The 22,307-nt window shown below is 34.9% G+C and overlaps 1 protein-coding gene across 1 annotated transcript in view; it reads right to left on the bottom strand.

The window, feature by feature from the left end:
- KLHL1 (kelch like family member 1) overlaps positions 1 to 22,307 on the bottom strand; it is a 378,887-nt gene that overhangs the window by 113,055 nt on the left and 243,525 nt on the right. The window contains exon 6 of the mRNA XM_025874602.2: positions 19,074 to 19,260. Coding sequence (XP_025730387.1) covers positions 19,074 to 19,260 — 187 coding nt within the window. The remainder of the gene's footprint in view (positions 1 to 19,073; positions 19,261 to 22,307) is intronic.

Genomic DNA, 22,307 nt, shown 5'->3' with positions numbered 1-22,307 from the left:
AAAAAATGCAAAAAAGCCCAGGTTGCACATGTGAAATGTTATTATGTAGAACACAAATCATGAAAAAGCAAAAAGGTTTAGGCATAATGAAAACAGCACTTTTTGTGATTTATTTAGTCACATATTATATAGTTTTCAAGAAGGAAACATTTTCAGTGATGTTTTACACACATATTTTTTTGCAAATCATGTGTCTTACAATATCAGCTTATGTATCTCTTAAACATAAATATGCAGTGGCTACAAAAATATTGTACATGCTGTTAACAGCAGCTTTATTTGTAATAGCTAACTCTGAGAAGATCCCAGGTGCCCATCAATAGAAAAATGGATAAACAATTATTAATAAACAATTACAAAGAATGAGCTATTGGTATAAACAATCTCCTGGATGAATCATCAAAATATTATGCTGTTTGACAGAAACCTTAAAGAGTATGAAATGTGTGAGTACATTCTTATGAAGTTCAAGAATAGGCCGAACAAATTTAAGGTGAAAAAAATTTTAAGGAGTGGTTCTCTTTGGAGATATGGAAGCTGGGGACTAATTAAAAAGGGGTATGAGGAAACTTTCTGGGATAATGGTAATGTTCTATATCTTGTTAGGGGTTTGAATTATATAGGTATATGTATTTGGCAAAACTCATTTAAGGATACACAAGAATTATGCATTTTACTATATGTTAAATTTACCTAAAAGCTCTAAAATATATTGAAATCTAGTTAATAATAAGCATGCCAGTGTTTTTAGGATGAAGTGTATCTATGTCTACAACTTTGAATGCATTAAAACTTTGATGGATGACCTTAATATTAACTATAAAATTGGCTGAGTATATAGATGCTCACTTTATGATTCTTTTAACTTATTACAGAAAATTTTGGGAAAATAAAATAATTAAAAACATGTTTTCTTTTCTTTTTCTAAAGATTTTATTGATTTATTTGCCACAGAGAGAGAGAGAGAGAGCACAAGCAGGGGGAGCGGCAGGCAGAGGGAGAAGCAGGCTTCTCGCTGAGCAGTGAGCCTGATGCAGGGCTCGAACCCAAGACTCCAGGATCATGACCTGAGCTGAAGGCAGATGTTTAACTGATTGAGCCACCCAGGTGTCCCCAAAACAGATATTTTCAATATAACTGGATTGGTGTAATAAAAGTGGTAAGCACAAAATGCTAAGACATTACAAAAGATGGACAGGATGCAGCTAAGGGGTGGGCAGATAGTGAAGCAGGGTTGGACAAACAAAGAAAGGGGTGATAAAAGGAGTAAGACACTGAAGCAAAAGGCATTGGATATGTATCAACCGTACTGCAACTAGTGTATAGCTTCAAACCTGAGAAAACGAGTTGTGAAATTTGATAAAGATTAGAGGTATCCTATCAAGACATTTTTGATGGAGAGAAAATAGGAAAAACCTACTGGTTAAATTTGAAATGGTAGACAGTGAAGGATAAATACACTGATAAAGAATGGGCTCTACCTGGGTGGTGGGGGACTAATGAAGGTTTTTATTATTATTATTACTATTATTATCATCATCATCATTATTATTTTGCATTTTAGTGATTATGCTAAAAGTCAAGATAAATTGATTTGCCAGTAGTGAGTTGGAGAGAGATTGGAGATAGGGAGATCATTATGTAGCTTATTTATGTGTTGTAAGAAAAAATAAGTTCATCTGAGAAACACATGATTTACCCCGGATCTGCAGGCATAAGGTGATAAAGCTTCAACCAATGTAGTGAAAATTCTGATGTAAATCAGACAGGCTCTGATAACTGATTAGCTACGGAAGGCAGAACAATTCTGATGACAGACTTCAGAGCCACATTAGATGGAAATATTGCTGATGGCGTATATTCTAGACAGGATCTTAATGATTTTTTATAGTAGGAAATATAATGACCTTGTTTGAATTGTAGAGCTTTTATTTAATAATTATACCATGTATTTCACAGTCACAGACAAGTAGGATTTTTACATTCATATCTAAAAGTTGCTTTATTCACATGGATAATTTGCTCTTTGAAGAAATAATACAGACATAAAAGTTAAATAAAAAAGAATATTTTTGAACACTTGCAATAAGAAACTCTTATTTTAAAAACAATAAACAAGGGGCACCTGGGTGGCTCAGATGGTTAAGCATCTGCCTTCGGCTCAGGTCATGATCCCAGAGTCCTGGGATCGAGTCCCACATCAGGCTCCCTGCTCCTTGGGAGCCTGCTTCTCCCTCTGCCTCTCTCTCTCTCTCTCTCTGTCTCTCATGAATAAATAAATAAAATCTTTAAAAAAAATAAAAAATAAAAATACTAACTTAATAGTTCTCCATACCTATCCTTAGAATAAAACTTAAAATACAGTTTGAATTCTTATGAAATGTCTGTGATAATTACATTTTGAAGATATGTTATTGAAATGTAAAGCTTATGAGAAATTGATCAAATAGAGAATTTTAAATCAAGGGGAAATAGTTAATATATTTATAATTCTGTGTGCATAAAACTAATTTATAAAACATGAAAGAGAAATAAATATAATAGAGAATATTTTACTTTTTCAATTACCTACTTTCTTATATCTCTAATGTGTTCTCCAGAGAACTAGTCCTAAATGTCAGTAAAATCTTGAAGAAAAATCATATATTAAGAATTAAATGTATGTCAGGCTTTTATACTGGCACTTAAAAAAGTCACTTTCAGCACAACTCATCATTAATAGGTTAAATGTGGGCAAAAGGGTAGAAGAAATAAAACAGATTTCATAATTACACAGATCTCTGCACTCAAACTCTACCTTAACATACTTAGTAAAAGGTAGAAATTAAGAATGTTTCTCATCTTTGTCAAAATCAAATGATCAAGAATATATTATCAACATAAGTTTTTTGTACAAAGTAAATGAGATATGGTATATGGTGGTGCTTTAGTATTAGGTATTAAAAATACATCATTGGTGAAGTAATTTTATAATTCCTAAATGTTCAGTTGCTGAGGAGAGATATAGATTCATAATATTTTCTTCTGCTTGAATTAGGAAAATTATTCAGGTAATAACAATCTTCTATTTACAGTCTGTTTTTCAGATCTTCAAAGGATTATAAATAAAGGAGATTTTCATATGAATACAAAGTTTATATTGATAAATATTACACTTAAAAGTTAATGCTTCATATATATGTATGTATGAGATTTGTTCATTTTGGACATCTACTAAGAGCAGTCAAATAAGTTGTAATTTCAATACGGCAAATATTTACTGAAAGCCTACTAGAAGTAACAATGTACCTGAAGTTAGAAATGTAAAGTTCTTGGGATGCCTGAATGGCTTAGTCCACTAAGCATCAGACTCTTTTTTTTTTTTAAGATTTTATTTATTTATTCATGAGAGACAGAGAGAGGAAGAGAGAGGGAGAGAGGCAGAAGGAGAAGCAGGCTCCCAAGGAGCAGGGAGCCTGATGCGGGACTCGATCTCAGGACCCTGGGATCATGACCTGAGCCGAAGGCAGACGCTTAACCATCTGAGCCACCCAGGCAACCTAAGCATCAGACTCTTGATTTTGGCTCAGGTCATGACCTCAGGGTCGGGAGATCAAGCCCCAAGTTGGGCTCCATGCTGGGTGTGGAGCCTGCTTGAGATTCTCTCTCTCCATCTCCCTCTGCCCCTCTGCCTTTCCCCCCACTATCTAAAAAAAACAAAAAGCAAATTTCCTTTCTCCAGTTTGCTTATAATTCAGGAAAGGGAGTTAATCTATTACATTAGAACAAATATACTCATGAATTTATACTTGTAGCTCTGAATACTTGCTAATGATCCTTCAGAACCAAGACATGTATCAATTTCTAATTAGGCTTGGGCATGAGTTTGAATTACATTTGCTGTCAGAAGAACGTTCAGGGATTTGATCAAATTGTTAGTGAGTCATCATCTACATTGTATCAGAGCTGTTCTAATTTATCACATGATCTAATTTAATACTTTGAGTTAGAAGTATAATCTCTATTTTAGAGATTTTAAAGTTACATCTCAATAGTATTACCAAATTTGTGACTACTCAAAAAGTATTTAACCATGGATATGTCTATGATCTACTTTATAAATGTGTGAAAGGGAAGAAAAAGTCAAGTTGCTAGTAGTTTCATTCTAAACAAAATACCTACATTCCAAAAAGGATAAGACATAAAACAAATGAAAAAATCTATGGAGAAAATGTCTAAATGGAAAAGAAAAAGGAGGCTTCTGTTTATTGGAGAACAGAAGACATGCTGACGTGCCCTCTAGTTATAACACCAATACACCTGGGCAAATTTCAACAATACAACTATTTTTTTGCATTGCCGGATTTAAATGAAAGTGAGAAAAAACTACAAGGGCACAACCAAGTAGCTGAAAGAAGAGTGAGGTAAAACCTGGGAGAGAGCTAACTGAATACAGAAGTCAGCACTTCCCTGTGGCAAATGTCTATGCCTGTGATAGGATCTGAAGCACCTGCCCTGGGCCTAACATAAGGTGGAAGAGTGAACCAGATACTTTGCGTGAAGTCTGGAGCTTTGAAGAGGGCTGACAGGGCTCACGTCAGTGGTGCCCCTCATTCTTGGTTGAAGCTAACTCATCCTCACTGGACAAAAGCATCCCCAAATTAGGTCCCCCAAAGCCCCACAGAGTAAATGAAATTAACAATGACTTCAAAATATTACACAACACACAAAGAATCAAACTAACAAAAATGAGACTTGTCAGAAACAACAGACAACAGGCTTAGACCCTCAAACTTTAGATGTTGAAATTACTCATCACAGGATATAAATTAAACATGTAAAACATTTAAGCAAATAATAGATGAAATTAAAACATAAGATGAGAACATAAATGATTATTTTATAAATCTCAAACAAAAGAGAGAACTTTCAGAAATGGGAATTGTTGAAATTACAAATCCACAGGGGCCTCATATGTCATTCTATATCATTATATAGATGATTTTAGACATAAAAATTCAATATACAAAAAACTCAATTTCACTGTTAAGAGAAATATAAATGTAATGACAAGAACATGGGAGTTTTCACTGTATAATTTTTTCTACTATTGCTATGCTAGAAAATTTTTATAAGTTTTTTTTTTAAGACAGAAAACTGGTTGAGAAGACACTTAAGCTGGCATTATTGTTTAATTTGGTGATGCTATATTCTTATAAACTTTCCAGAAGGACATTGGATCATATGTCACAACAGCTTTACCTTCCCACCCAATAATTTTTCATCTAGTAATCTTTATAAAGAACACTCAAAGGTCAAGAAAAAGTCTTAATGAATGCAGATGCTAATGATGGCATTATTTACAGAAAAAAGAATTGGATGCCACCAAATGTTTAGAAATAAGTTTGAGCTAAAAAAACTTGTGGCGTTTCCATGTAAATAAGAATTAGTAAGCTTCTTGATAAGATGTATTTTAAAATGTTAATGAAATATAAATTTACATATATAAATAATGAATAAAAACAACAAAAATAACAATTTTAAGTAAGTCAATAAATCCACATATACTTATATATTATACCTATCTAGATAATCACAGACTTTATGAAGACAAATGTTAATAGGTATGTCTTTATATAAATGTAGATAGATAGTTATGGCTTTACATACTCACACACACATACATAGAAATTTGAGAAAGGAAATACATCATTCTGTTAACAATGACTGTACTTAAGTTATAAGCTGATTTTTCTTATCTATACTATTATATATTTATCAGATTTTCAATACTTGCATTAGTAGAATGAAGAAAATTATCTCAAGAAAATACTATTTTGATCAATACAAAACCAAATTAATCCTATTTCTAAGGAATTGTCTAATAAACAGTCAGGATCAGAATATAAATCCAATAATGATATTTTGATGCAAATATTTTCCATTAACCACTACCACCAAATTTTATTTCATAGCTTACATGAATCATACATAAGTGTAAGTCAATCTAAGCACTTGAAAGTAAGTGATTAATGTTTTACCTTTAAATCAACCTTCTGAACTATTTATGATGATTACTGTGTGATTTGTAATAAAATTCTTACCAAAACAACAACAAATTGATCAATAGTTTACTGCTTTGATTTGAATCTGCATTTGATTTCTGTTGACACCATTTAAAGAAAATCGTTCTCCTTATAAACACAGCTTGTATTTATTGCCTTTTTATTTAACTTTATGTCCCCTCATTTCTCAATTCATAGTAGAATAAATATTAAAACTTATAATAATGTTTTAATTGGCTTCAAAATATGCTATATATTACTAAGTTTTTAAAGATTTATTCTTTTTTTTAAGATTTATTTATTTATTTGAGAGAGTGAGAATGAGAGAGGGAGAGTACATGAGAGGGGGGGAAGGGTCAGAGGGAGAAGCAGGCTCCTCGCTGAGCAGGGAGCCCAATGCGGGACTCGATCCCGGGACTCCAGGATCATGACCTGAGCCAAAGACAGTCGCTTAACCAACTGAGCCACCCAGGCGCCCTTAAAGATTTATTCTTCAGTATTTTCCTGTTATAGAAGTAAATGAAATCATACTTCCTAAAACACATTACAACCTTCTATTTATGGCTTGATTCTTTTTTACTCATTTGATTCATCATTTTTGAATGTTCATATTAGCGTAAAAGGCATCTACCATGCACATGATATAAATATAAATGTCATTTATATGAATATTTTATTCCCTTCCTTGTGTCATATCACTGTTATTTCACAGAACCCACATATTTTCATGTCTCCAAAGTTCCTACACAGCTTGGCCTTGTTCCACGTGATTAGGATGGTTAGCCCAGGTTTCTGCTCTGAGTCCCCTGGGAGTCCCTTTGGTACAAACATGTTGGAATGCTTTGTTGTGTTTTAGTTTAACCTCTTTACATATTGTTTCATCTCATTTAATGAATATACTTTTTACAGAAGTGGATATAATGCTGAGAAAGGGTAAATTATATTAAACATTTTAAGTGACCTCCTGGATTTGAATGGGCATCTCTCTGATTTTGAAGACTGCTTTCTCTACTAGGAACGTCACCAGCTTTCTAAGACCTCTGTAGTTTCAAATCAGAATTGATCCTGTAAAATCTCTCACTGAAGCCCACTGTGTCTCTCTTCCACAACTAACATGCTTTCATTTCCCCATGGCCATAATCCTGCCATAAGGGATTTTTCTCCATTTTTTTTTTCTTTTGAAGATGTCACTTTTCTTCAACTGTGAACCTTCACATTTGATATACCTGGAGTCTGGAACTTAGCACCCAGACCATCCTTCCATTCTAATAATGTGCTAAACTAATCCCTAATAATTTTTAAGATTTCAGCTATCAAAACAACAGGAGCAGACACTTTGCACTTCTGACTTTTCTAGACTAGACCAGGTTTGCTCCACAGGCATTATATTCATTCCACTTGCAATTCCCTTCTTGTAACATTCATTTTATAAGTATTTTGTTTATTATTTGTTTTCCCAGATGACCTTGGTAGCTCTGTGAGGTAGGGGTTATATGCATAATGCTCACCACAGTACACGGGTTCTTAATAAAGACCGGGCACAAAATAGATGTGCAAAAAATTTGCATCAGTACTGAATGCATATATATATGATTATAAGAAGGGAGAGAGGAGAGGCTAGCGCTCTGAATTTTCATGTCTATGGAAAATCTGCCAGCATTGTGTCCACAGTTTATCTATCTCATTTGATATCATCTGAATCTCAATAATTATCTAGCTGAAGAGGAATCCCAACAAAATGTTTATATAGCCCTTTATAAGGCACAATATAAATATGTCAAAATTTAAAAAAATGCACTGAGCGTTATATATTGTATTATTTTTCAAATTAATCATGCCAACAAAATTCCAATTTTTTACTGTAAGTTTTTCTTTTGATTACTCTCTTTTTTATATTTCATTCCCTTTTCCTCATTACCTTCCAAGAAAACAAAATTTTAAGATAAAATCTTAATGCCCATTTAAAGATAAAATTTAATAAAGTGTAGAAAGCACTATTAAGCAGTAAAAGCAGGATGTAAATAGGAGGAATTACCATGAAAATGTTCTATTTGCTCTTTAAATCCCTTGAAACATGGGGCTTTTATAAGTTTCTGCTTCACTAGGAAAAATGGGTTCTCTAAGGTTTGGTATTAAGTATTAGATTTTTATCTAAGTTTATGGGATATTAATATCTCACTCTGATAGGGCTAAGGATATGGTAAAATTTCTTAAAAGTTCCTTCAAATAACTTTTTCCATTGTATTGCTGATTTAATCTGGGATATCTGTTTAAACCTCCTGTATTATCACATTCTTTTAAGCTTCTACCTTATTGAATATGTGTAATAATAACTAAATTGTTGGTATTACTCAATTCTAAAGTGAGAGTTGGAATATCTAAGAAAGATCAATTTTTAAATAATTTAAAGAATTTTAAAAAGATTGCTTAGGGAAATTCAAAACCCGCCAACAGTTTAACTCAGTAGACTCCATATTCTCATATTCTTTTATGCTACAACAATTTGAAGTCACCAGATTTAAATCTTTTTTTTTAAAGATTTTATTTATTTATTTGAGAGAGAGAGAATGAGAGATAGAGAGCACGAGAGGGAAGAGGGTCAGAGAGAGAAGCAGACTCCCTGCCGAGCAGGGAGCCTGACACGGGACTCGATCCCGGGACTCCAGGATCATGACCTGAGCCAAAGGCAGTCGCTTAACCAACTGAGCCACCCAGGCACCCTCGAGTTTCTTAAAGTAGAAGCATATACAATACTTTGAGATATCTCTTCTAATGTAAGCATTTTATGCCATAAATTTTCTCGTATGAAACATTTAGCAGAATTCCACAAATTTTGCTATTTTGGCCTTCAAATAATTTTTTTCTAATTTTAATTATGAGTTTCTCCTTGATCCATGGGTTATTTAGAGGTGTGACCTTTAATTTCCAAATATTTGTAGATTTTCTAGGTACGTTTCTCTACTAATATCTTCAATTTCATTAAGGTAAGAGAATATGCTTTGTATAACTTTAATTTTTTTTTAAGATTTTATTTATTTACTTGAGAGAGAGAATGAGATAGAGCATGAGGGGGGAAGGGTCAGAGGGAGAAGCAGACTCCCTGCTGAGCAGGGAGCCCGATGTGGGACTCGATCCCGGGACTCCAGGACCATGACCCGAGCCAAAGGCAGTCGCCTAACCAACTGAGCCACCCAGGCACCCTGAAGTCACCAGATTTAAAAATTCAAATTTAGCCATGACCTTTGGCTCTTTAACAGTATAGTAATTTTTGTGCCTATTTTAATTTATGGTTATTACTCAATCTTAATTAGAGGCAAACCAGATTCAATAAATGGCCTTCCTCCAACTCCTCCTTCTCATCCTCTTCCTCCCCCTCCTTCTCCTTCCTCCTCTTTCTTCTCTTCTTCCTCTTCTTTTTCTTTAGAAAAAAATATTATGTGCAGATTTACAAGTGGAATCAGTGTTGTATGGGCGTTCTTTCTGAAGAATACAGTTTCTTTAAAAACAAATTTCACTCATTTGACTTTAAAATTTGATAAGTATTGGGAAGCCTGGGTGGCTCAGTCATTAAGCGTCTGCCTTCAGCTCAGGTCATGATCCCAGATCCTGGGATGGAGCCCCGCATCGGGCTCCCTGCTCCGCGGGAAGCCTGCTTCTCCCTCTCCCACTCCCCCTGCTTATCTTCCCTCTCTTGCTGTGTCTCTCTCTGTCAGATAAATAAAATCTTTAAAAAACAAATTAATAAAATTTGATAAATATTATAAAAAACCACTACCCATTTATAAAATCTTAGACTTGGATGCATATATTTATTGAAAACCATGGAAATCAGGGTATATACTTTTACACTTACAATGAACATGTTATAATGTTAAAATAAAGTTTGCATGCTTCTGCTGCAAGAGATGACTATGTCATGTGGTGTATGACATTTGCTATTTATTACTCTCATAAGGACAATGTGGGTTACTAGATTTGTTTTCTTAGCTTGAAAAAATTTCTTTGGAATTTTAGTACAGGTTCTGACTATTTTTTTTATCAGGTTTGTATCTGATAAAACTTTTTCTATTTCACCACTTTACAAAAAAGGGGTTTGAACCACACTTTTTGAAAATGTCTGACATATTCCCTTATGCAATAACATATATTATAGGATAAGCAGAAAATGGAGGGAGAGAAGGTGGGAGAGAGAGCTGAAGCCATTTCCCTAGTTCTTAAAACAACAAGTTATTTACCCCCTTTAACTGACAGTTATATATATAATATATAACCTAGATATCATATATGCAAAAATATATGTAAATAGAAAATCTCTAGTGCTCATTTAATGTGATGATTACTAAAAATCAATGTCCCAGTAAACAGGAAGTAAACTTCTCAAAAAATTAAACTGGTGAAAACCACCTAATGGCCACAAGGTATCTTCATAACAGACAAAAATATGGGAATATGTGTCTTTCCTTATCAATTACTTTGTTTTCCTTTAGCTGCTATTTGGAGATCTCACTTCACAATTGTAGAAGTAGGTTTTGTTGCTTTCTTCTTTTTTTTTTTAAAGATTTTATTTATTTTTTTGAGAGAAAAACAGAGAGAGAGCATGGGAGGAGCAAAGGGAGAGGGACAAGCAGACTCTGCTGAGCACAGAGCACAGAGTCCAAGGTGGGGCTTGATCCCAGGACCCTGAGATCATGACCTGAGCCAAAACTAGGGGTTGGAGGCTTAAACGACTGAGCCACCCAGGGGCTTTTGCTGCTTCCTTCTGATTCTTTAATAACAAAGTTCTTTAATAGAGATCAAACGTGTAACCACAGTCTATTGTTGCCATCTATATATATTGTGGATTAGGGTGCCTGGACGGTTGAGTGAGTTAATAGTCTGCCTTCAGCTCAGGTCATGGGATGGAGCACCCCCCTACTGGCTCCCTGCTCAGCAGAGAGTCTGCTTCTCCCTCTCCCTCTACCCTCCGCTCTGCTCATGCCCTCTCTCTCTCTCTCTCAAATAAATAAATAAAATCTCAAAACATATATATATATATATATATATATAGAGAGAGAGAGAGAGAGAGAGAGAGAGGATAATTATATCACTTATCAGACACAAATATATGGCAGTTTTATTATTTGTGTTGTGTACCATATAAGACAAGCTGAGGAAGACAAATATTCATGGAATGTTTTCCACGAACTATAGAAAAGTAAGAATAAAACCTTCAAATGTGGGGCGGAGCAAGATGGTGGAGGAGTAGGAGACCTGGATTTTGTCTGGTCCCAGGAATTCAGCTGGATAGGGATCAAACCATTCTGAACACCTACGAACTCAACAGGAGCTCGAAGAAAAGAATAGCAGCAAATCTCTGAACAGAAAAGCAACCACTTTCTGGAAGGTAGGACGTGCAGAGAGGTGAATCTGAGGCAATATTTGGGAAGATAGACAGTGGGGGAGGGGGCCTCCGTCGGCCGCTTCTGGCAAGTGATAGAGCAGCGGAACACAAAATCGGAACTTTTAGAAGTCGGCTCCACTGAGGGATGTCACTCCAGTGGCTAAGTGGGGGGTGGAACCCTCGCAGGACAGTGTGGTCTCAGGACCCTCAGGGTCACAGAAACACTGGGGTTGCCTGAGTGCAGCAGAGCTCCCTGATATCTGAGCAGGGAAGCCGGCAGCAGAGATGGAGCCGAGGCAAGGACTCGCAGCTCGGGGTTGCCATAAACCATGATTAGCAGCACAGTCAGGCCACTGCTCCTCCAGCAGGGACCCAACAAGGGGCAAATCCAGGTAGACTCCCCTTCCTCCCCTGTGAGGAGTGATGCGGGAGCTCACCACAGGGATCTGCTGGGTTTGGAGACCCCACAACGAGTCGGGTGCCAGAGATAGAAATGCTCGGTCACAGGCCATGTGAGCATGGAGTGCGGCTGGGGAAGGGGGAGACGGGAGTGACTGACTGCTTTTCTCTGGGGGCGCACTGAGGAGCGGGGCCCTGAGTTCTTGGCTCCTCTGGGTGGGAGATTGGGGGGCCGCCATTTTCACTCTTGTCCTCCAAAGCTGTACGGAAAGCTTGCAGGGAACCAAAGCTCCCGAGAGTAAACCCGAGCAGGGGAGGGGCAATTCCGACTCCGGCAAAGACATTTGGGAACCACGACAACAAGCACCTGCCCCAGAAGATCAGCAAGAATGCCAGCCAATACCAAGTTTACCGATCAATGAGAACGGTAGAACTCCAGCACTAGGGGAATACTGCACATAGAATCCATGGCTTTTTACGATGATTCTTAAGACTTTCAAAGTTAGTTTTTTTTAACTTTTTTTTTTTTGGAACTTTTCTTTTTCCCTTTTGCAACGAACATTTTATCAATAACTTTTTTAAAAAATATTTTTTATTTTTCATTTTTAGAGTCATATTCTATCCCTTCAGAGTAGTTACCCTTATTTTTGGTATAAATATATATATCTATATATATATATAGATATATAGAAATATATATAGATATATATATATAAGTTGTTCTCTCTTTAAAATTTTGAGATAGTTTCTTCTAACAGTTCAAAATATACCCTAAATCTCTAGTGTATGGCTTTGTTCTAGTCTCCAGCCTGATCACATTCTTTACCTTTTTTTATCCTCTTCTTTCTTTTTCAACCAACTTCTTATCAATTCCTTTTATAAAATCTTTTATAATTTTCATCTTTACAGTCATATTCCATCCCTTCATTGTATTAATGCTTATTTTTGTACATATATAACTTTTTCTTTCTTTAAAATTTTGGGAGGCACTTTCTTCTAACAGACCAAAATACGCCCAAAATCTAGTGTGTGGCACTGAACTATGCAACAGCCTGATCATATTTGATCATATTCTGTTATTTTAGTTTTGTTTCATTTTTGTTTGTTTTTATCTTTTTCTTTCTCTTTTCTTTTTTCTTTTTCTCTTTTCTTTCTTTCCCTTTCTTTCCTCCCAGTTTCAGGTCTTTTCTGATTTGTTTAGTGTATATTTTCTGAGAATGTTGTTACCCTGTTATTTGTTCTCTCATTCATCTATTTGCCTCTGGACAAAATGACAAGATGGAAAAAATCACCTCAACAAAAAGAACAAGAAGCAGTACCAACTGCAAGAGACCTAATCAATATGGATATAAGTATGCTGTCGCAACTAGAGTTCAGAATGATGATTTTAAAGATACTAGCTGGGCTTGAAAAAAAATGGAAGTTCTTAGAGAAACCCTTTCTGGAGAAATAAAAGAACTAAAATCTAACCAAGTCGAAATCAAAAAGGCTATTAATGAGGTGCAATAAAAAATGGAGGCTCTAAATGCCAGGATGAATGAGGCAGAAGAGAGAATTAGTGATATAGAAGATCAAATGATGGAAAATAAAGAAGATAAGAAAAAGAGAGATAAACAACTACTCGATCACGAGGGCAGAATTAGAGAGATAAGCGATACCATAAGACGAAACAATGTTAGAATAATTGGGATTCCAGAAGAAGAAAGAGAGAGAGGGGCAGAAGATATATTGGAGCAAATTATAGAAGAGAACTTCCCTAATTAAGGGAAGGAAACAGGCATCAAAATCAAGGAGGCACAGAGAACCCCTCTCAAAATCAATAAAAATAGGTCAACACCCCGACATCTAATAGTAAAACTTATGAGTCTCAGCGACAAAGAGAAAATCCTGAAAGCAGCTCAGGAGGAGAGCTATATAACCTACAATGGTGGAAACATTAGATTGACAACAGACCTATCCACAGAGACCTGGCAGGCCAGAAAGGACTGGCATGATATATTCAGAGCACTAAACGAGAAAATTATTCAGCCAAGAATACTACACCCAGCTAGGCTGTCATTAAAAATAGAAGGAGAGATAAAAAGATTCAGGACAAACAAAAACTAATAGAATTTGCAAACACAAAACCAGCCCTACAAGAAATATTGAAAGGGGTCCTCTAAGCAAAGAGAGAGCCTAAAAGCAACATAGACCAGAAAGGAACACAGACAATATACTGTAACAGTCACCTTACAGGCAATACAATGACACTAAATTCATATCTTTCAATAGTTACCCTGAATGTAAATGGGCTAAATGCCCCAATCAAAAGACACAGGCTATCAGATTGGATTAAAAAACAAGACCCGTCGATATGCTCTCTGCAAGAGACTCATTTTAGACCCAAAGACAGCCCCAGATTGAAAGTGAGGGGGTGGAAAACTATTTAACATGCTAATGGACACCAAAACAAAGCTGGGGTGGCACTCCTTATATCAGACAAATTAGATTTTAAAACAAAGATTGTAATAAGAGATGAAGAAGGACACTATATCTTCCTTAAAGGGTCTATCCAACAAGAAGATCTAACAATTGTAAATATCTATGCCCCTAACATGGGAGCAACGAATTATATAAGGCAATTAATAACAAAAGAAAAGAAACACATCGACAACAATACAATAATAGTGGGGGACTTTAACACCCCCCTGACTGAAATGGACATCATCTAAGCAAAAGATCAACAAGGAAATAAAGACCTTAAATGATACACTGGACCAAATGGACTTCACAGATATATTCAGAACATTCCATCCCAAAGTAACGGAATACACATTCTTCTCTGTGCCCATGGAACATTCTCCAGAATAGATCACATCCAAGGTCACAAATTAGGTCTCAACCAGTACCAAAAGATTGGGATCATTCCCTGCATATTTTCAGACCACAATGCTTTGAAACTAGAACTCAATCACAAGAGGAAAGTCAGAAAGAACTCAAATACATGAAGGCCAAACAGCATCCTACTAAAGAATGAAATGGGTCAAACAGAAAATTAAAGCAGAATTAAAAACATTCATGGAAACCAATGAAAATGAAAACAGAACTGTTCAAAATCTTTGGCATACAGCAAAGGCAGTCCTAAAAGGAAAGTATATAGCAATACAAGCCTTTCTGAAGAAACAACAATGGTCTAAAATACACAACCTAACCCTACACCTAAAGGAGCTGGAGAAAGAACAGCAAATAAAGCCTAAACCCAGCAGGAGAAGAGAATAAATAAAGATCAGAGCTGAAAGCAATGAAATAGAAACCAAAAGAATAGTAGAATAGGTGCACCTGGGTGGCTCAGTGGTTAAGTGTCTGCCTTCAGCTCAGGTCATGATCCCAGGTTCCTGGGATCAAGCCCCACATCGGGCTCCCTGCTCCACGGGAAGCCTGCTTCACCCTCTACCACTCCTCCTGCCTGTGTTCCCTCTCTTGCTGTGTCTCTCTCTCTGTCAAATAAATAAATATAATCTTAAAAAAAAAAAAAGAAGAGTAGAATAGATCAACGAAACTAGGAGCTGGTTCTTTGAAAGAATTAACAAGATTGATAAACCCCTGTCCAGACATATCAAAAAGAAAAGAGAAAGGACCCAAATCAACAAAATGATGAATGAAAGAGATATCACAACCAACACCAAAGAAATACAAGTATACAAACATATTATGAGCAACTCTATGCCAGCAAATTAGATAACCTGGATCTCCCTAGAGATGTATCAACTACAAAAACTACAAAAACTGAACCAGGAAGAAATAGAAAACCTGAACAGATCTATAACCTGTAACCACTAAGGAAATTGAAGCAGTCATCAAAAATCTCCCAAAAAACAAAAGCCCAGGGCCACATGGCTTCCCAGGGAATTCTACCAAATATTTAAAGAAGAATTAATATCTATCCTTCTGAAACTCTTCCAAAAAAATAGAAATGGAAGGAAAACCTCCAAACTCATTTTATGAGGCCACCATTACCTTGATCCCCAAACCAAAGACCCCATCAAAAAGGAGAATTACAGACCAATATCCTTGATGAACATGGATGTAAAAATTCTCACCAAAATACTAGCCAATAGGACCCAACAGTACATTACATTACAAGGATTATTCACCACGACCAAGTGGGATTTATCCCTGGGCTGCAAGGTTGGTTCAACACCTGCAAATCAATCAATGTGATACAATACATTAATAAAAGAAAGAACAAGAACCATATGATCCTCTCAATAGATTCAGAAAAAGCATTTGACAAAGTACAGCATCCTTTCTTGATCAAAACTATTCAGAGTATAGGCACAAGGGTACATACCTCAATATCATAAAAGCCATCTATGAAAAACCAACAGCAAATATCATTCTCAAAGGGGAAAAACTGAGAGCTTTCCCCCTAAAGTCAGGAACACGGCAGGGATGTCCACTATCACCACTGCTAGTCAACATAGTATTAGAAGTCCTAGCCACAGCAATCAGACAACATAAAGAAATCAAAGGCATCCAAATCGGCAAAGAGGAAGTCAAACTCTCACTCTTTGCACATGATATGATACTTTATGTGGAAAACCCAAAAGCCTCCACCCCAAAACTGCTAGAACTCATACAGGAATTCAGTAATGTGGCAGGATATAAAATCAATGCACAGAAATCAGTGGCATTCCTATACACCAACAAGACAGAAGAAAGAGAAATAAGGAGTTGATCCCATTTACAATTGCACCCCAAACCATAAGATACCTAGGAATAAATCTAACCAAAGAGGCAAAGGATCTGTACTCAGAAAACTATAAAATACTCATGAAAGAAATTGAAGAAGACACAAAGAAATGGAAAAACGTTCCATGCTCATGGATTGGAAGAAAAAATATTGCGAACTTGTCCATGCTACCTAGAGCAATCTACACATTCAATGCAATCCCCATCAAAATACCGTCCACCTTTTTCAAAGAAATGGAATAAATAATCCTAAAATTTGTATGAAACCAGAAAAGACCCCGAATAGCCAGAGAATGTTGAAAAACAAAAGCAAAGCTGGTAGCATCACAATTCTGGACTTCCAGCTCTATTACAAAGCTGTCATCATCAAGACATTATGGTACTGGCACAAAAACAGACACATAGATCAATGGAACAGAATAGAGAGCCCAGAAATGGACCCCCAACTCTATGGTCAACTAACCTTCAACAAGCAGGAAAGAATGTCCAATGGAAAGAACAGTCTCTCCAACAAATGGTGTTGGGAAAATTGGACAGCCACATGCAGAAGAATGAAACTGAACCATTTCCTTACACCACACACAAAAATAGACCCAAAATCGTTGAAAGACCCAAATATGAGACAAGAGTCCATCAAAATCCTAAAGGAGAACACAGGCAGCAACCTCTTTGACCTCAGCCACATCAACTTCTTTCTAGAAGCATCGCCAAAGGCAAGGGAAGCAAGGGCAAAAATGAACTATTGGGACCTCATCATCATAAAAAGCTTTCACCCAGCAAAAGAAACAGTCAACAAAATCAAAAGACAACCGACAGAATAGGAGAAAATATTTGCAAATGACATATCAGATAAAGGGCTAGTATCCAAAATCAATAAAGAACTTCTTAAACTCAACACCCAGAGAACAAATGATCCAATCAAGAAATAGGCAGAAGACATGAACAGACATTTTTCCAAAGAAGACATCCAAATGGCCAACAGGCACATGAAAAAGTGCTCAACATCGCTCGGCATCAGGGAAATCCAAATCAAAACCTCAATGAGATATCACCTCACACCAGTCCAAATGGCTAAAATTAACAAGTCAGGAGATGACAGATGTTGGCGGGTTTGCTGAGAAAGGGGAACCCTCCTACATTGTTGGTGGGAATGCAAGCTGGTGCAGCCACTCTAGAAAACAGTATGGAGGTTCCTCAAAAAGATTAAAATAGAGCTACCCTATGATCCAGCATTTGCACTCCTGGGTATTTACCCCAAAGATACAAATGTAAGGATCTGAAGGGGTGTGTGCACCCCAATGTTTATAGCAGCAATGTCCACAATAGCCAAACTGTGGAAAGAGCCAAGATGTCCATCGACAGATGAATGGATAAAGAAGAGTGGTATGTATATATATATATATACATATTATGCAGCCATCAAAAGGAATGAAATCTTGTCATTTGTAAAGACGTGGATGGAACTGGAGGGTGTTATGCTGAGTGAAATAAGTCAATCAGAGAAAGACATGCATTATATGACCTCCCTGATTTGAGGAATTCTTAATCTCAGGAAACAAACTGAGGGTTGCTGGAGTGGGCTTGGGGGAGGGATGGGGTGGCTGGGTGATAGACATTGCGGAGGGTATGTGGTCTGGTGAGCGCTGTGAATTGTGTAAGACTGTTGACTCACAGACCTGTACCTCTGAAACAAATAATACATTATATGTTAAAAAAAAAAAAAGAGGTAGAAGATAGCAGGAGGGGAAGAATGAAGGGGGGTAAATCGGAGGGGGAGATGAACCATGAGAGGCGATGGACTCTGAAAAACAAACTGAGGGTTCTAGAGGGGAGGGGGGCGGGAGGATGCGTTAGCCTGGTGATGGGTATTAAAGAGGGCATGTTCTGCATGGTGTGCTGCGTGTTATACGCAAACAATAAATCATGGAACACTACATCAAAAACTAATGATGTAATGTATGGTGATTAACATAACATAATAAAAAAAACCCTTCAAATGTTATGTTAAATGAATCATTCACTTCCTTTTGAAGGGCCAAATTGGTAATCCAATTAGGTTTGTAAAATATAACTGCCACTTATGTATAGTTGTCTATTTATTTGCCTGGCTTCCATATGAGATTCTAAATGCCTCAAAAGAAAGTCACTTCTTCATAATATTGCTCTCAGCCAGTATGTGTTTGGCATATTACATTTTCTTTGCTTAGAATTGAAATACAGTTGTCAATATATCCAACACATTATTTGGCCTGTGTTTTGTAAGTGCTTTAAATCCCCATTTCATTTCATATGAACTCTGGCCCATAACGCACAAGAGATAAAGGATTTAAAGATGAATTATAAGCAGAAGCAGCAACCCCAGACTGAAAATAAAAGATGTTCTTTAATGTTTTCCCTTAATATTAAATCTTAATATATAAAGCATGTGAGTTTCATTAGTATTATACAGATGTCAATATTAAGATCGTGCCATGGTATGGTACAGGGTGTGTATTATATAGAGATGAAGAATTGTATACCTTTGTTGTTATCCATTCCTCCTACTGCATATAGAGTTCCAACTGTAGATTTTCTAGGTTTAGTTCTTGGACTTTGCATTAAAGTTCTTCTTTCTGGCAATAGATGATATTTCATTGCTTCCAGAATCAGCTTTTGACATTCCAGATCATTCTTAAATAATGCATGGTTTTCTAGGTCAGCCAATATCTGTGAATAATACATAATCACTGTTAATAATGTTTTTATAGGAATGAGTATATGACATCAGTAGTTAAAATTAGAAGCTTAATGCCTATGATATTACCCATATATTGGGAGGGATGCAGAATGTAATAACAATTAATTACATTGACAAAAAAATGAGTAAAATGGAAGGCTTCCATGAGAAATGGAATGGATTTTATTTTCTATTTAATACTATTTATTATCATTTTATTACAAGAATATAAAGGAACTTTTAGAAATCTCTTTTTCCATTCCTTTCCTCTTATGAAGTCTATTTCTAAATTGAATATTGTTGCCTCTCTTGGCCATAAACCTGTCTGGTGAAGGAAATTAAAAGGTAAGCTTTAACAAATTCATTGTAACAATTTTCATAAATATTCATATATTTATTTTAAGATATTCCAGGTATGGCTTAAACATCTTTGAAATTAAAAAAAAAATCAATAAAAATGAAAACAGTTATCCTTATCTCTTTAAGGATGCAAGCAGATGGAAAGTTGTATAGTAGACAAGGTAAAGTTTCCAATAGTGAAATTAAGAAGTTTTATACCAAAAATCCAGCACCTGAGGGAGGACTAGAGTAAGATCAGCTGTTTGAAGCTATAGTATGTTTCTCTTTTGCTACACCAGGATTTTATCCCCCCAAATTCTTCTGTGTACATTTCTTTGAGCACATCCAAAATATCTTTTATTTTTTCCCCTCCTCTTCTGTTTTTCTTTAGACTCTCTTTTTTTCTGTATTCTTTCAGGATCACTTTCTCTTTCTTAATGAATGAATGTTTCATTTCAAGTGACAGCTAAATCTGTCACATAGACTTAGAAAATTAACAAGTTGAAAATTTAATATTAATACACTGACCTTTTCATCCAGATTGATAAGAAACTTTATCACACATCTGTACACAAATATGTATTGAGTGAATAAGTTAATATATGATAGCAGCATCTAACTAAATCATTAATTTTCACATTTTAACCTTAATTGAGTAAATTTATTCAGCCATCATGATACATACATTGTTGGAGTTGACAAGAAGAAAATAAAAACACATAAGATAACGTGTAACATGTGAGAAAGAACAATAGTTCTGAGGCTGAATAAGGAATGTAATGTATTAGAGCTACCAGAATACTTTGGAATATAGAAGGGAAGATGTTCAATTAAATTCTTGGCTACATTGCACTTTTTGTATATTGAAATCTTAGTTGCCTTTCTACCCACTTTCATTCTGAACACTAAATAAGAAAAACACTTTTTTTTTTTTTAATGGTATGGGTTAGGATAGGAGATCTCTAATGGATTTTTTTTAAAGACTACTATTTTACTCTTTCAGTAATTAAAAAAAAATTAACCACCAAATAGAATATCTATTTCTAAGAAAATCCTAGTGGTCTTTATAAAGTAAAAGAAAAAAAAAAAGGATTTTGATATGACTTTTGGTCATCTGTATATCAAAGTATAATTGCTCTACATCTAAGCCTTTTCCTTTCCTTAAAAGGAAAACAATTTGGCTTTTCCAGTGATAAATGTATATATGGTTGAACTTGGCTCCCTTCAGTTCTTCTTTTCTTTCTTCTTCTCTTCCTTTTTCACCTTTTTGGAGAAACTTTGGGATTAGTTGATCATAAGAAACTGTTCTTTTATTAGCAGTACACTCTAGGAATATCTTATCCAGATAAATAGTTAAATACAAAATAAAAGGGGTAAAAAGAGGAAAAAAAACTTAAAAAAATTCAAAAGATATGGCTTCATATCTATATTTTTTTCTTGGAAAACTATAACTCATAATCAATAAGTGTAACTGGAAGTTTGAGTAAGGGCTTAGGTTTTAGATAAATAGATTCATAGCATAGATGTAAATATTTTAAGTTTGACATAAGAGGACATAATGTCACTTACATTAAAAGGAGTTCATACACTAGTCCCAATATGTAGATGACTCTTTTATCTAATTAGAGTGGGTTAGTTTTAGCTTAAAAATATCTCTATGCATTCTTTTTTATTTTATCACTGTGTAAAAATAAGGTTAGTACAATATTTAAATAAATACAAGACGGGTTAATTTCTTATATTTTAAACTTTAAAAAAACTTGCACATTAATTATATGGGTCGAGTAAGGTATAATTAATTTAATAAATATTTTAGGATTAACAAAATATAAGATTGCTTAGTAAGTTGTATCTTTTATAAAGGTTCAGTCTTGTGAATTCTTATAGTCCTACATATCAAAAAGACCAATGGTGTAGGCTTATAGTTTTTATTTCTTCAGAAAACTTTAAGACAATAGACTAATATTAAATTAATTTAAAAAGTTTAGTTTTTGAATACCGTTTTGATTTCTAAGAAAAGTCACATTGATCACTGAAATATTTCCAACTTGTCCTGGTTCCTTATTTTATATATATAAAATGGACATAGATTAACAGAATGTGCAACATGATAAAGCTAACATCAAAAATATTAATTTCATTACCTACTCAAATGGCTACATATCTATATATTTCTAAATACATAATGCAGAGATAAATAAGGATTCTCTCAATTTTTTCATTAAAAATAGGTCATTATAAAAGAAAATTTAAGAAATTTCATCAAAATACAGTATCAGAGGACAGTCAACCCTAAGTGCCTACATTTATAATACTTTCAAATAATTTTTAAAGGGAAATTAGTTTTATTTTGTATATCTTCCTTGTCATACTTTGAAATAATTTATAATATTTTTCATTATGCATACATCTATGAACATTGAGCAATTAAACTTTATAATTTAATTCTATAAAATAACCAAGGTATTCTGTACTTAAATATGTTTTCCTTTAATTAATATAACATTGTGTAAAATTTCTTAATTTTGGCATACCCCTAATCATTTGACAATTTTTAAATTTTATTTATTTTTTATTTTAAAAGAGATTAAATTTTTCATGATCACTTTTCCTTGCTATTGTGTATTTTCAAATGATTATTTATATTGCTTATGGCTACTATGACTGTGTCTATATTTCGTCTCCTCTGATAACACTT

Source organism: Callorhinus ursinus, unplaced genomic scaffold, assembly GCF_003265705.2.
Source record: "Callorhinus ursinus isolate GAN/ISIS: 27379988/994484 unplaced genomic scaffold, GSC_fseal_2.0 scaffold7, whole genome shotgun sequence".
NCBI classification, from domain to species: Eukaryota; Metazoa; Chordata; class Mammalia; order Carnivora; family Otariidae; genus Callorhinus; species Callorhinus ursinus.
The sequence above is the reverse complement of the archived record's forward strand: the minus strand, read 5'-3'. Positions and strand labels throughout refer to the sequence as shown.